At 36.6% G+C, this 14,941-nt stretch overlaps 1 protein-coding gene across 1 annotated transcript; it reads right to left on the bottom strand.

The window, feature by feature from the left end:
* Nucleotides 1–374: 374 nt before the first annotated feature.
* On the bottom strand, nucleotides 375–14,662 carry Defb113 (defensin beta 113). The gene is made up of 2 exons (XM_047559201.1): nucleotides 14,658–14,662; nucleotides 375–543 (listed from the first exon to the last, which is right to left on the bottom strand). Exons 1-2 carry the CDS (start codon nucleotides 14,660–14,662, stop codon nucleotides 375–377), a joined length of 174 nt encoding a protein of 57 aa, XP_047415157.1.
* Nucleotides 14,663–14,941: the final 279 nt, after the last annotated feature.

The following is a 14,941-nucleotide window of genomic DNA, read 5'->3' as shown; positions in this document are numbered from 1 at the left end:
TTTTTTATACTATTCATACAAATGCTATAGGTCTAAATAAAGAATACTGTAAGCAGGTAATTTAAATTGTGCATGTCAAGTTTTACTGATGCTTTATAATTCATAAGGAAATTCTTGTTAAAATTAATTCAATATTATGACATAAATTAATGAGGAATGTGGAAACCTGGAAACACAATGAGTTCATTTATGACAAGGATAAAGACAGAAGCATTAAATATTGAATTCAAAGATTCAGAAAATCAGATGAAACCCACTTGAAAATAAATGGATAGAAAGTAAAAATTAATTTTATTAATAATATTGTTACAATTAGTACTGAGAACATATTAGAATCATAAGGTACCTTTGCATGAGTTGCTGCACTCATTATTCTAAGGCAGTCTGTATTCCCGAATTACACAGCAGGGTTCAGCTTCACAGTAATTAAAGATATATTCCCAGCTGTTGCATTCAGGCTTGCAAACACCCAGGACGAGGTCACATTTATTTTTTCTTTCTATATCATCTCTAATTTTTTGTTCTGGAACTAGGAAAAAGAAGCTATGATTACAAATTTGGGTTTGATGCTGATAGATAAACAGATAAATTTCTTTACTGCATACAGTTTAACCATTTTGTTTCTAAAATCATGGCCTAGACATCACTATTGAAGATCTTTTCCCATATACTTTGGTATAAGATAAATTCTTATTTATCTAACAGTATTTCTGTTGTTACTATTTCTGTTGTAACTAGAACATCCTTAAATATATAATTTGTGGATGAGCCCTCAAGAGTAAAGATTCTTAGGAGCCAGGTGCTGTGGTGCACACCTGTAATTCCAGCTAATGTAGGAGGCTGAGGCAGGAGCATAAGTTCAAAGCCAGCCTCAGCAACTTAGTGAGACCCTAAGCAACTTGGGGAGATCCTTTATCAAAAATATTAAATTAAATTAAATTAATAACGACTGAATATGTGCCTCAGTGTTTGAGTGCCCCTTCATTCAATCCCCGGTTCAAAAAACAATTAAATAAAAGAGTAGGAGAAGGGAAGGGGGCATGGAAGAAATAGTCTATTTATAGAAAAACAATTTTGTTAACAGCTACAATATCAGTTAATGAAATTACATTTTTAAAAAAAAAGGCTGTAGAAAGCAGTTAAAGAATCAGTTTCATCACCTAAATCAACAGAGGACATAGATCTAATGCTACATCTTGGGAAAACATTTTCCTAATACATTTCCTAATGTTTCCTAAACATTTTCCTCAATGATTAGTTTTCATTTCTTCCATGAAAAAAATAGAATGGATTTCCTTTGAAGAAGTTCATATGGAGTCCCCTAACAATTTATTTATTTGTATTTGAATTAGATTAAGGCATTTATAAAAACATTTTGTTCTTTACATCTTTTCCTTATTACAAATATTACCTGATTTTTTATGACCAAGCACAGTGAAGACAAAGACCAGAAAAATGAAAAATATCTTCATTGCTGATGCAGCTACTTGAGTGATGTGGGGCAGCTCAAAATGTCTTTGGTAAGACAGAGGGACTCTTGGTTTTATATCCTTCGAATGATCACAATATGATTAATGCTAGCTTGCCAAATTGAGCAAGTATTGTGAAATAGGAAGTGAGCAGAAGATTTGGTTCCATTAGGACTTCAATGGACCAAATGTGAACTCATGTTCAATTGAACAAGGGAATTACAGGTTCAAGTACTCTTGGTTACTAATTAACTGGAAACACATAATCCCAATCATTTACTTTTTCATTCAAATGCTTTTTGAGCATTTGTTACATGCTAGGCACTGTTCTATGAATTTCCTATGGATAAAAACTAGTTTAATCTTCATGACAATAATAGGAACTTTTCATTTTTCTAATTGAGGAACTGTGGTACAGAAAGTTTATTTAATTGCCTCCAAATTATAGATGTCATCATTGGTAGAGTTGAGGCTTAATCTGAATTAACACAGAGACAACAGCCATATTCTCAGTCTCTACCCTCTTCACCCTCACAACTAAGCAACAGGTTTCTAGAATGTGAATTTGTTCTCTGTAGACATGACCTAAGCCACATACTCATTCTACAAACAGAAAAACTTCATATAACACAGTTCTAATAATGTTACATTAAAAGTAGTCATTGTTATACTATAAGAAAAATCAGTATCGGGTCTGGGATTGTGGCTCAGTGGTAGAGTGCTTGCCTACCATGTGTGAGGTGCTGGGTTTGATTCTCAGGACCACACATAAATACATGAATAAAATAAAGGTCTAGCAACATCTAAGAAATATTTTTAAAAAAATCCTAACCCTATATATTTATAGTCAAACCATGGCAAATCCATTTTCTCAGTATCTCTCTCTATAAAATACCAAAAAGCAATTTTTAAATTGTTGTGGATTTAATAGGACTAACTGTATATAAGCACAGCATTATAGTAATCATGTAAAATACAAATAAAATTGGAAAAGTCTGGCATTTTCATAATGATGAAATGAATAAGATGACCTGGGAAAACCAGGACTATTTTCACTATGGTGTAGCTATATTCACTTCATCTAAGATAAGCTACTCTTATCAAGTGATAAAGTGGGTATATCAGCTAAATACTTACAAATTTTTAGTCCTTTCATTATATAATTAAAGGTAACTAGTAGCCTCTGTATTACACAGAACAAAGATAAGGATCTCTATTATCCAGGAAGAAATATAAGTAGAATCAAACTTGCTGCACAAATGATTTTGTTTATTTATTGCTTGTAATGGGTATACTAAGGCCTATTTTATGAGGATCTATAATTTATGTGTATGTATGTATATTTATAATAAATATATATTAGAGAAAGGACACATACATCTATATAATGTATATAATGTCAAATGTATATACATATTAGAGAATGAAAGTATGGAAAATGAGTTGAGAATAAGCCTGGTGGTCTTGATTAAGGAAATGAAGAGATGGTATAGAGAAAAAATTTTAAAATAGAGAATTCACTGAAGTACATGGACCAAATGTTAAGGTAGATGAGCCTTTATATTTCTATTTACTTTCATCATGATTTTGGAGCTTGTGATTAGAAACAGAATGCTGTAATGTTATTCTTACAAAATGATAAGATCATAGCAAATAATCGTATAGTTGGGAACTACAGGAAAAGATTCATACAGAGTCAAGCTCTCAGTAGAAAAGAGGGTGTTCGGCATAATGGTGGGTTTGAAGAGAAATGCCCACCAAGGGAGATTTCTAGGCCAAGACATGAACGTTTAGAACACCAATAAAGAACATGTGCCATTTACTTGTCACTTGCCCATCCATAGCCTGCCTTTCACCTACCTATCACCCTCCATCCAAGGTTCACCTCCCGATAGTCTGACAGCAGTCAGCAGACTGACCACAGATTGCCAGTGGAGCACCAGCTGCCTGCTGTTGCCTGGAAGTTCACTGTCACAGTACCTGCAGGTTTGGTTACATGTGGCTGCTGCCATTTTTAGACAACAGCCAGGACTTGGTCAGACTGACTGAGCCCCGTCTCCAGGATCCCTCAGCCTGACAGATCACTCCCTGGGGCACTCATATCGACTGATTGTTTCCCACCACCAGGACCCCAGACTGACTGTACTCTGCCTCCAGGATCCTGCAACCAGACCAACTGCACCACCCCCCCTCCAGGAACTCCAACCGACCACGCCCACATCCCGAGCTGCAGCTCCCCATTTGCCAACACATTTGGAAACCAGAGCAGCAGTCTTGGATAATCCTGGAAGCTGTATCTCCCATCTTTATGTGGGGCAAATCCCATCCTGAGATGCCTGCTGGAGACTGGAAGCTCATTGTCAGGTACCTCTCATACATCAGGCTACTGAAGACTGGGAGGTTTGAATACTATATGACTGTTATAGTGCAGATTTTCTTTGTTCTACTTATTGAAAAATTTTGTTTTTATTTCTTTACTTTCTTGCTCTTTTTTCCTTTTGTTTACCCGTTCCCTCAGAGTCTCTTTCTCCCTTTACCCATGCTAACAACAGACTTCTTTTGATTACACTCTCATACTTTCTATGATCTAGAACTTCTATTATTCTTTTCTTAGCCTATTAAAAGCTACATCTTACACCCCTCCACATCCTCTTTGTCCTCCGTTAGAAACTGTAGACCTTATTGTAAATATATTTGTTACACTGAAGATAATATTTGAACTCGTTCTGTTTATTATGACAATATTGTTAATGTCCTCATAGAGGCTGTTTGGTTTTGGGTTGCATACTGTCTGAACTGGGCACTGCTAATATTGATCTCCCCTTTAAAGAAAAGATTTTGGAAACCTGTAGGGTCACTATAAGCCTATAGGGGGGAAACTGCAATACCCCAGATCTGCACTGCTACAGGGGAAGATACATAAACAACATGAAAAAACAAGGGGAGAAAATGATCCAAACAAATCTGGATTCTAAATTAATATAACCAGAAAAGAACTTCAGATTATACATGATTAAAATGGTTCGTGAAGCAAAGGATGAGATAAGAGAGCAAATGCAGGCAATAAATGATCATACCAATAAGCAGTTGAAAGAGCAACTGCGTGAAGCTAAAGATCATTTCAACAAAGAGAGATTCTCAAAAACAACAACAACAACAACAACAAAAAAAAAAACGGAAATCCTTGAAATGAAGGAAACAATAAACCAAATAAAAAACTCAATGGAAAGCATCACCAACAGACTAAACCACTTGGAAGATAGAACCTCAGACAATGAAGACAAAATATTTAATCTTGAAATTAAAGTTGCCCAAACAGAAAAGATGGTAAGAAATCATGAACAGTCTCCAAGAACTATGGGACATCATGAAAAGATCAAATTTAAGAATTATTGGAATTGAGAAAGGCACAGAGATACAAACCAAAGGAATGAACAACTTATTCAATGAAATAATACCAGAAAATTTCCCAAACCTGAAGAATGAAATGGAAAATCACATACGAGAGGCTTACAGAATACCAAATGCACAAAATCACAACAGATCCACACCAAGGCACATTATAATGAACATACATAACATACAAAGTAAAGATAGGATTTTGAAGGTTTCAAGAGAAAAGCATCAGATTATGTATAGGGGGAAACCAATATGGATACCAGCAGATTTCTCAGCCCAGACTAAAAGCTAGAGGGCCTGGAACAACATATTTCAAGCTCTGAAAGAACATGGTTGCCAACCAAGAATTCTATACCCAGCAAAACTAACCTTCAGATTTGAAGATGAAATAAAATCCTTCCATGATAAACAAAAGTTAAAAGAATTTACAAACAGAAAGCCTGTGCTATAGAATATTCTCAGCAAAATATTCCATGAGGAGGAAATGAAAAACAACAATGAAGGTCAGCAAAGGGAGGAACTACCTTAAAGGGAAATTCATTCAAAGGAGAAACCAAGTCAAGTTAAAAACCAAAAATAAGCCCAAATGACTGGGAATATAAATCATATCTCAATAATAACCCTGAATGTTAATGTCCTAAATTCATCAATCAAAAGACAGACTGGCAGATTGGATTAAAAAGAAAGACCCAATGATAAGCTGCCTTCCAGAGACTCATCTCATAGAAAAAGACATTCACAGACTAAAGGTGAAAGGATGGGAAGAAACCTAACACACACAGAGACTCAGTAAAAAAGTGGGGTTTTCCATCCTTATTTCAGAAAAATGTAGACTTCAAGCCAAAGTTAGTCAGAAGGGATAAAGGAGGACATTTCACACTGCTTAAGGGAATCATAAATCAGGAAGACATAATGATTGTAAATATTTGTGCCCCAAACCATGGTGCATCCATGTACATCAAACAAATCCTTCTAAATTCCAGGAATCAAACAGACCACAACACAATAATTCTGGGTGACATTAACACACCACTGTCACCACTGGATAGATCTTCCAAACAAAAACTAAACAAAGAAATCATAAAACTCAATAACACAATCAATAACTTAGAATTAACAGACATATATAGAATATTCCATCCATCAACGAGTGAATTCACTTTCTTCTCAGCAGCAGATGGAAACTTCTCGAAAATAGACCGTATGTTATGCCACAAAGCAGCCCTTAGTAAATGCAAAAAAATAGAGATACTGCCTTGTGTTCTATCAGATCATAATGGAATAAAATTAGAAATCAATGACAAAATAAAAAACAGAAATTACTCCGACACATGGACATTAAATATTATGCAATTGAATGAAGCATGGATAACAGAATACATCAGGGAGGAGATAACAAAATTCTTAGAGGTAAATGAGAATGACAACACAACATATCAAAATCTCTGGGACACTATGAAAGCAGTACCTAGAGGAAAATTAATTGCATGGAGTGCATTCAAGAAAAGAATAAAAAGTCAACAAGTAAATGACCTAACATTACAGCTCAAAGTCCTAGAAAAAGAAAAACATAAGAACACCAAAAGAAGTAGAAGACAGGAAATAATTAAAATCAGAGCTGAAATCAATGAAATGGGAACAAAAGAAACAATTCAAGAATTGACAAAACAAAAAGTTGGTTCTATGAAAAAGTAAACAAAATTGATAAACCCTTAGTCACACTGACAAAGAGAAGGAGAGAGAAAACTCAAATTACAAGAATTCATGATAAAAAAAGAAAGATCATGACAGACACCATTGAAATACATAACATAATTAGAAACTACTTTGAAAATCTATATAGTCCAACAAAATAGAAAATATCAAAGACATTGACAAATTTCTAGAGACATATGATCCTCCCAAACTGAATCAGGAAGACACAAACAATTTACAAAGATCAATTTCAATCACTGAAATAGAAGAACCCATCAAAAGCCTACCACCCAAGAAACCCCAGAACTAGATGGATTCTCAGCTGAGTTCTACAAGACCTTTAAAGAAGAACTAAAACCAATATTCATCAAAGTATTCCAGGAAATAGAAAAGAAGGGAACTCTTCCAAACTCATTCTATGAAGCTAGTATCACTCTGATACCAAAACCAGACAAAGACACATCGAGGAAAGAAAATTTTAGACCAATATCATTGATGAATATAGACGCAAAGATCCTTAACAAAATATTGGCAAACCATATCCAAAAACATATTAAGAAGATAGTGCACCACAATCAAGTGGGGTTCTTCCTGGAAATGTAAGGTTCATTCAACATTCATAAATCAATAAATGTAATCCATCATGTCAATTGACTTAAGGATAAGAATAATCATATGGTTATTTCAATTGATGCAGAAAAAGTGTTTGACAAAATACAACATTCCTTCATGCTCAAAACACTAGAAAAAATAGGGATAGGTTATTTACTGTAAAGGCTATTTATGCTAAGCCCACGGCCAACATCATTCTTAATGGAGAAAAGCTGAAAGCATTTCCTTTAAAAATGGGAACAAGACAGGGATGCCCTCTTTCACCACTTCTATTCAACATCTTACTTGAAATACTAGCTAGAGCAATTAGACAGACAAATACATTAAAGGGATATGAATAGGAAAAGAAGAACTCAAGTTATCACTGTTTGCTGATGACATGATTCTCTATTTAGAGGATCCAAAAAACTCCTCCAGAAAACTTCTAGACCTCATAAATTTATTCAGCAAAATAGCAGGATATAAAATCAACACATAAATCTAAAGCATTTATATGCATAAGCAATGAAACATCTGAAACAGAAATGAGGAAAACAACTCCATTTGCAATAGCCTCAAATAAAATAAAATACTTGGGAATCAATGTAGCCAAAGAGGTGAAAGATCTCTACAATGAAAACTATGAAACATTGAAGAAAGAAATTGAAGAAGACCTTAGAATATGGAAAGATCTCCCATGTTCTTGGATAGGCAGAATTAATATTATCAAAATGGCCATACTACCAAAAGTGTTATACAGATTCAATGCAATTCCAATTAAAATCCCTATGACATTTCTCATAGAAACAGAAAAAGCAATCATGAAATTCATCTGGAAGAACAAAAGACCCAGAATCAAGCATCATTACTCTATGTAAATATATGAATATGCAAATGGTATGCTGTTACTCCATGTACAAACAGAAACAACATGTATCCCATTTGTTTAAAATAAAAATAAATTAAAAAAAAAAAAAAGACCCAGAATAGCCAAAGCAATCCTGGGCAGGAGGAGGGATGCAGGAGGTTATCACTATACCAGACCTTAAACTGCTACGGAGCAATAGCAACAAAAATGGCATGGTATTGGCACCAAAATAGGCAGGTAGATCAATGGTACAGGATAAAAAACACAGAGACATACTCACATAAGTACAGTAACCTCATACTAGACAAAGTTGTCAAAAACATACAATGGAGAAAAGATAGCCTGTTCAACAAATGGTCCTGGGCAAACTGGAAATCCATATGCAGTAAAATGAAATTAAACCACTATCTCTCACTCTATATAAAACTCAACTCGAAATGGATCAAGGATCTAGGAATTAGCCCTGAGACCCTTCACCAAATAGAAGAAAAAGTAGGCCCGAATCTCTATCATGTTGGCTTAGGATCAGACTTCCTTAACAAGAGCCCCATAGTGCAAGAAATAAAAGCAAGAATCAATAAATGGGATAGATTCTAACTAAAAGTTTTTCTCAGCACAGGAAACAATTAATAATGTGAAAAGAGAGTCTACAGAGTGGGAGAAAATCTTTTCCACACACACTTCAGACAGAGCACTAATCTCCAAAGTTTATAAAGAACTTAAAAAACTTTACATCCAAAATGCAAAGAACCCAATCAATAAATGAGCTAAGGAAATGGGCAGACACTTTACAGAAGAAGATATACAGGTGATAAACAAGTATATGAAAAACTGCTCATCATCCCTAGTAATTAGAGAAATGCAAATTAAAACCACCCTAAGATTTTACCTAACTCCAATTAGAATGGCTATTATAAAGAACACAAGCAATAGTAAGTGTTGGCGTGGATGTGGGGAAAAAGGCACACTCGTACATTGCTTGTGGAGTTGAAAATTGGTGCAGTCACTTTGGAAAGCAGTATGGAGATTCCTCAAAAAACTTGGAATGGATCACCATTTGACCTAGCTATCCCACTCCTCGGTTTATACCTGAAGGACTTAAAATCAGCATACTACAGTGATGCAGCCACATCAATGTTCATAGCAGCTCAATTCACAATAGCTGGATTGTGGAACCAACTGAGATGTCCTTCACTTGACGAATGGATAAAGAAATTATGATATGTATACACAATGGAATATTACTAGGCCATAAAGAAGAATAAAATTATGGCATTTGCTGGTAAATGGATGAAGTTGGAAAATATCATGCTAAGTGAAATAGGCCAAGCCCAAAAAACCAAAGGCTGAATGTTTCTCTGATAAATGCCTGACAATATAAATGAGGGGGTTGACGGGGATAAGAGAAGAATGAAGGAACTTTGGATGGTGTAGAGGAAAAAGGGTGGGAGGGAGTGGGGATGGAAAAATTGTAGAATGAAACAGATAGTATTACTTTATATGTATGTATGATTACATGAATGGTATGAATCGACATTGTGTACAACCATAGAAATGAAATGTTGTACCCATTTGTGTATAATGAATCAAAATGTGTCTGTAAAAATAAAAAAAAATATTTTAATAAAAAAAGAAAAAAGAGAACATCATGCTGTGAAGAGAAAGTGAAGGATGATATTGTAAATGCATTGTATGTCATTTGAGGGTTTAAAATTCATTCTAGCTTCTTAGTGGAGAACTCTTTGAAAGGCATGGCTAGAATTAAATTATTCTGGAAACTACTGCAGTATTCTATGAGGGAAAAGCATGACAGCTTGGGCAAGATATGTTTCTGAATCTACTCTCCATTTTCTTCCATTTTCTTTCTTTCTTTTTTTTTTTTTTTGCGGTGCTGGGGATCGAACCCAGGGCCTTGTGCTTTTCTCTCCATTTTCATGGGGTCTTTACATTCCCCATGGCTTCACTTGGCTCTTCATGTTTTGAACCTACCTAAGTCTCACATCTGAACACAGTCAAGGAGAGCCTGTCCCTTTTATTCTAATCCATGATCATCCCCTGGATCATTGACATGTATCTGACATCCTCTTTCACTTTCCAGTTAGCCTGAGCTGGGGTTCTCTGTGCCTTCTGATGGAACAGTTCTGTAATATGACATACTCATCCATGTGGGAGTTAGGAAGTGGGTTTTCCATAATACATGTACACTTTAAAGGACAACTATGCCCTAACTATGTTGAAATTTACCTCAGACAAACAAACATAAGAACAAAACACACAAGGGGAAGTTCAGATTTGGTGAGGGACGAGTAAACTCAAAACAGAAAAAAATAAAAATGGTGAGAATAAATGTGAGAGAAAGCAAAGATGGGAAAGAGAAAAGACAGGGAAAAAATGAAGGAAGAAAGAAGGAGTAAAGAAAAGTAATTGATTAGTGGATGACTGTATCTCTGAATGTCACCAAAACAGTATTTCCTGAACTTTGATATGCAGGTGAATCACCTGGTTCCTGTGAAGATGCAGACTCTAGTTCAGCAGATATGAGACAGGACAGAGATTCTTGATCTCATACAAGCTCCCTGTGGTATACATGATCCTGGTCTATGAAGTACAGTTTGAGTAGTCAGACCCTGGAGCTCATAGGCCATCTAAGCTCAAGTACTGATTCTATCACAGTTGAGCTACTGATCCTCTCATTAGTGTCACCATACACAGAGAACATCCCAATGGGGTGGTGATACAAACAAATTGGTGCTTTGTTACAATGACAATTATTCTTTTGTCAATCTTCAATATTTATTTTTGTGATAGTGAAAGTTGGAAAAAGGGGCAGAAATACAAACATGAATTTCAGTTTGAAGGAGAATGAGATTATGCAGCTAGATTCTCTTCTAGTCAGTGATGTAGTGATATTTCAGAGGGAAAAAAATATGGCTCCTTTTAAAGATATAGCATCTTTCCAACTTCCGTGGGTAGCTTTGGGAATATAATCAAAAAATGTGAGTGAAAGCTACTGAACAATTTGTTTCTGAAATTCTACTTTTCAACACCCAAGCTCACAGGTCTCTTCATCTCCATCAGGGTCCTGCTGTGACTCCTGTGTTCTGCTTGAAGTACAATATGTTCTCCTTTGAAGTAGCTACTCAGTCTTCACCATCTTGTGACTTAATTGCACCTTTGATGTTTGTTTATGGCTTTGAATTTCACTGCTGTTATTAGGGACTTGATGTGCCCACCTTCCCAGGATAAGGGTCATTCCTGTTCTAGGCTTCTATTGCTGCCCTTGATGTCTCAGCTAAAGTCTAGGTTCTCTCTTGACCTATTTAATGACTCATTTTGCAAAATTTCCAAATGGTATATCCATGTGCTCTTATTTTCTTACATTTCCATAGTATAGTGGTCATAATTTTATGTGTTATATTTTATGTTATTTATCCTAAATAACACCCTTCTGCTGCTGCTTCTTCTTCTTCTTCTTCTTCTTCTTCTTCTTCTTCTTCTTCTTCTTCTTCTTCTTCTTCTTCTTCCTCTCCTTCTCCTTCTCCTTCTCCTTCTCCTCCTCCTCCTCCACCTCCTCCTCCTTCTTCTTCTTCTTCCTCTCCTTCTCCTTCTCCTTCTCCTCCTTCTCCCTCTCTTTCTCCTTCTCCTCCTCCTCTTCCTCCTCCTCCTCCTCCTCCTCCTCCTCCTCCTCCTTCTTCTTCTTCTTCTTCTTTAATTTTGCAGTGCTGGAGATGTAACCCAGAGACTCACAAATGCTAGGCAGGTGCTCTACCAGTAGGCTTAATTTCCATTCCCTAAATGATGTTTTGTTTTTGTTGGGTTTTATTTTATTTTATTTTTTTAACTTTCCAATTCTCTGTTTTGAGTGGAACTATGTCCCTAATGTCCGGGGGTAAGACCTCAAGACTCTTGCTGGTTTTGGTTGTACTTTTCCTTTTGCCCACAATGTACTACTTCATTTCTAACCCTTATCACTATAATTTTTTATTTCTTCTTTCATTTGGTATGCAGACTCTCATTCTGGTGAACACAACTGTATAGTTAACTATTTTTAAGTTGTTTTATATCTAACACTTTTGGTAGTTCATTGCAGAAAAGGTAATTACTTATCTCTGTCATATTACCAGGACCAGAAGTTTCTGAGATTTTGTTTGACATGTGTTTTTGTCCAGTGATAAGAAGTCTCAAGCATGAACATAGGAAGGGAATTTATTTTAAAACGAGCATATACAAAATAGTTCTCAAAAAACAAAAGTGATGGTCTTAATTTTTTATTATCTAATATATCAAACAGAAGCCAAAGCAAAAATATCAATGTTATTTTCTGAGTTCTGGCTTATTTAATAACTAAATGTCACTATCCTTACAATTTGCAAAAAAATTTGAAATATTTTATGGTTTGGCTTTTGAAGTGGTGTCTTTTACCTCTGAGTATATAATTCATGTTATTGATTGGTCTTTCTGCTAAAGTGGCATTTATAAACAAGCAAGACAATGTTAATCAAAATATTTAGGTTTATAAGCTAACATACAGAAGCAAAGCTCTATAAGACAAAATTTAATTACTGTCAAATAACATTTGGGGAAAATCAGCCTCCTAATTATGTTTATTCATGTGAAATTTGGGCCAGCCATAGAATAAACTTACTTTGGATATGAAGGTATCAGGTCATAATTTTGATGCCATTTAGCATTTGAACTCTACCCCTAATTCCAACTATTCTTACTCTATATTCATTAGAAAAATTTCATATAACCTGGCAGCGTTGCAACTCTAAATGGCAGACTATATTCTCCAGTGTTGCAACAGACCCCAGCATCTTACTGCCAGCTCCATTCCAAGTTCTTGAATCGAAAATCTGAAGGATGAAATTCACAAGGGAACAGAAGGCAAGAGTGAAAGGGAATAGAATTTCTTCAAGTGTGAAAATACAACCAGAACTCTAGGCAGGGGCAAGAGGGAACTCCAATAGGGTTTGCTGCTTGAGTATGCTAGTCTATGGGTTTATATAACACTTGGATCAACACTATTGGTTCAAATTTATGCTCATCCATGTTAGGAGAAGTACTAACACTATTGGTTAGCCCTGCAATCCCTTATAGGTCTGCCCCACTTCCATTTATCTACCTTGGTGGGGAAGCAGGAGATTAAGTTCATTTCATCCCAGATGCTCAGGGTTCCAGGCTGTGGTGCTGTGTGGAGTGTCCATTAGCACCAGGCCCAGACCAGGTGCCACAGTGCTATAGGTCAGCCGACCTCAGCTCACCTTGGCCCTGACTTGCTGGGCCTAGGCCTGTGCTGACATGCATGCTCCCTGAGGTCACAGTTCTGCCTGCCTGGTCTATCGTTCTAGAGCTCAGGACAAGGACTTGGCTTTATTATGAGACTGATTTATGAGGATACTCTGATGTGATATGATATTTTGTTACAAGACAGAAATTCAGAGAGCTATGGAGCTGTGGTGAAACTGTACAAGGTAATGGTTGAAAATCTCCATGGAATCAACATGTAGGCCTTCCTGAGAATAGCTGTAGCTTGGCAGGCAGAGACAAACCATTACTAAGGTATTTGGCATGGGCCTAGCTAGGTATTGCCTTCTGTGGCAGTGGAGCATTCTGATCACTCACCTGTCAGGGGCGGGCTCTGAGAGCCCCAGAGCCGCACCCTGGCCTGATCTCTAAGATGGCACCTGGCAGCTTGCCAGACATAGCTGCACTCATAAACAAGTTTTAGGAAGTAACTCTGGTTGGCTGTTGTACATGTGGCGATCCTGGTATCTGCCTGGAGACTGTTCCTTGATAGGCTGACTTTCCTGGTAGTCTACTCTCTGATAGGCTTATGTTCTCGATATAAGTCTGAGATTTGCAGAATAAACTCCTTTTGGTTCCTGTGATCAAGAAGAGTGTACGCGTTGTGATTGTCCCCGCGGGCGGTGGGCGATCATAAGTGGTGCCGAAACCCGGGAACTCGAGTTACAAAGAAGGAACTGATCAGGTAAATACAGGTAAGTAAAGTACAGTCTGGCCAGGTTAAAGTTCGCGGATAGCGATGGAGATTGAGTGTTTGTAAGTGCTTTTGCCTTTGTTTTGCTAGTTAAAGTGCTTTGCATTCTGTTCGTTTAATAGAGAAATATGGGCACTGAAATGTCACGAATGCGCATGGAAGGTCCCTTAAAGGATTTGCTCCGGGCCAATGGAATTCCTCTTGAAACTAAAACAGTCTGAAACTTTTTACGCACAGTGGAAGATATTGTGCCATGGTTCTTGGACGAGGGATTACTAAACATCCCTCAATGGGAGCATTTAGGGGAAGACTTGAAAGCAGCAGAAAGAGTAAAACCATTGCCTCTGGAAACCATGGCTATATGGATGTTAGTCAGAGGGTGCTTGGACACTCCTAGGCCAAAATGCAGAGAAGCTATAAAACAAGGGGAAGAGGTTTCAGAAGAAATAAAAGAAGAGAGATCTAGAACATCAGAAAGAGCGTCTATGAAATCAGAGACAGACAAGGAAAATGAAACTGGGTGTGAGGATAGTTCAGATGAGGAGGAGGATTTACTATGTAGAACAAAAAATCTTGCTATTACAGGATCAACTAAATCAAATGTAGCAGTTAAAAGGAAAACTCACAGACTTACGCCATCTGCTCCCCCGCCATATAATTATGAGCATTTAGGGGGACAAAAATGTTGTTGTAGCCATCCTAATTCTAATTCAACAGGATGGGACTTCCTACAACAAGATGCAACAGCATTCCTGGTATTTGAGGATCAAAATAATCAGAGATATCATCAACCTTTAGATTTTAAGTTAGTAAAACAACTAAAGGAGGCTGTAATGACCTATGGCGTCCAAGCAGCCTTTACTTTATCACTTGTGGAATCTGTAGGGGGAATCAATCTTACCCCCGATGATTGGGGTA

The sequence above is a fragment of the Sciurus carolinensis genome, chromosome 7 (genome assembly GCF_902686445.1).
Source record: "Sciurus carolinensis chromosome 7, mSciCar1.2, whole genome shotgun sequence".
Taxonomy (NCBI): Eukaryota; Metazoa; Chordata; class Mammalia; order Rodentia; family Sciuridae; genus Sciurus; species Sciurus carolinensis.
This window is presented reverse-complemented; position numbering and strand designations above follow the sequence as displayed.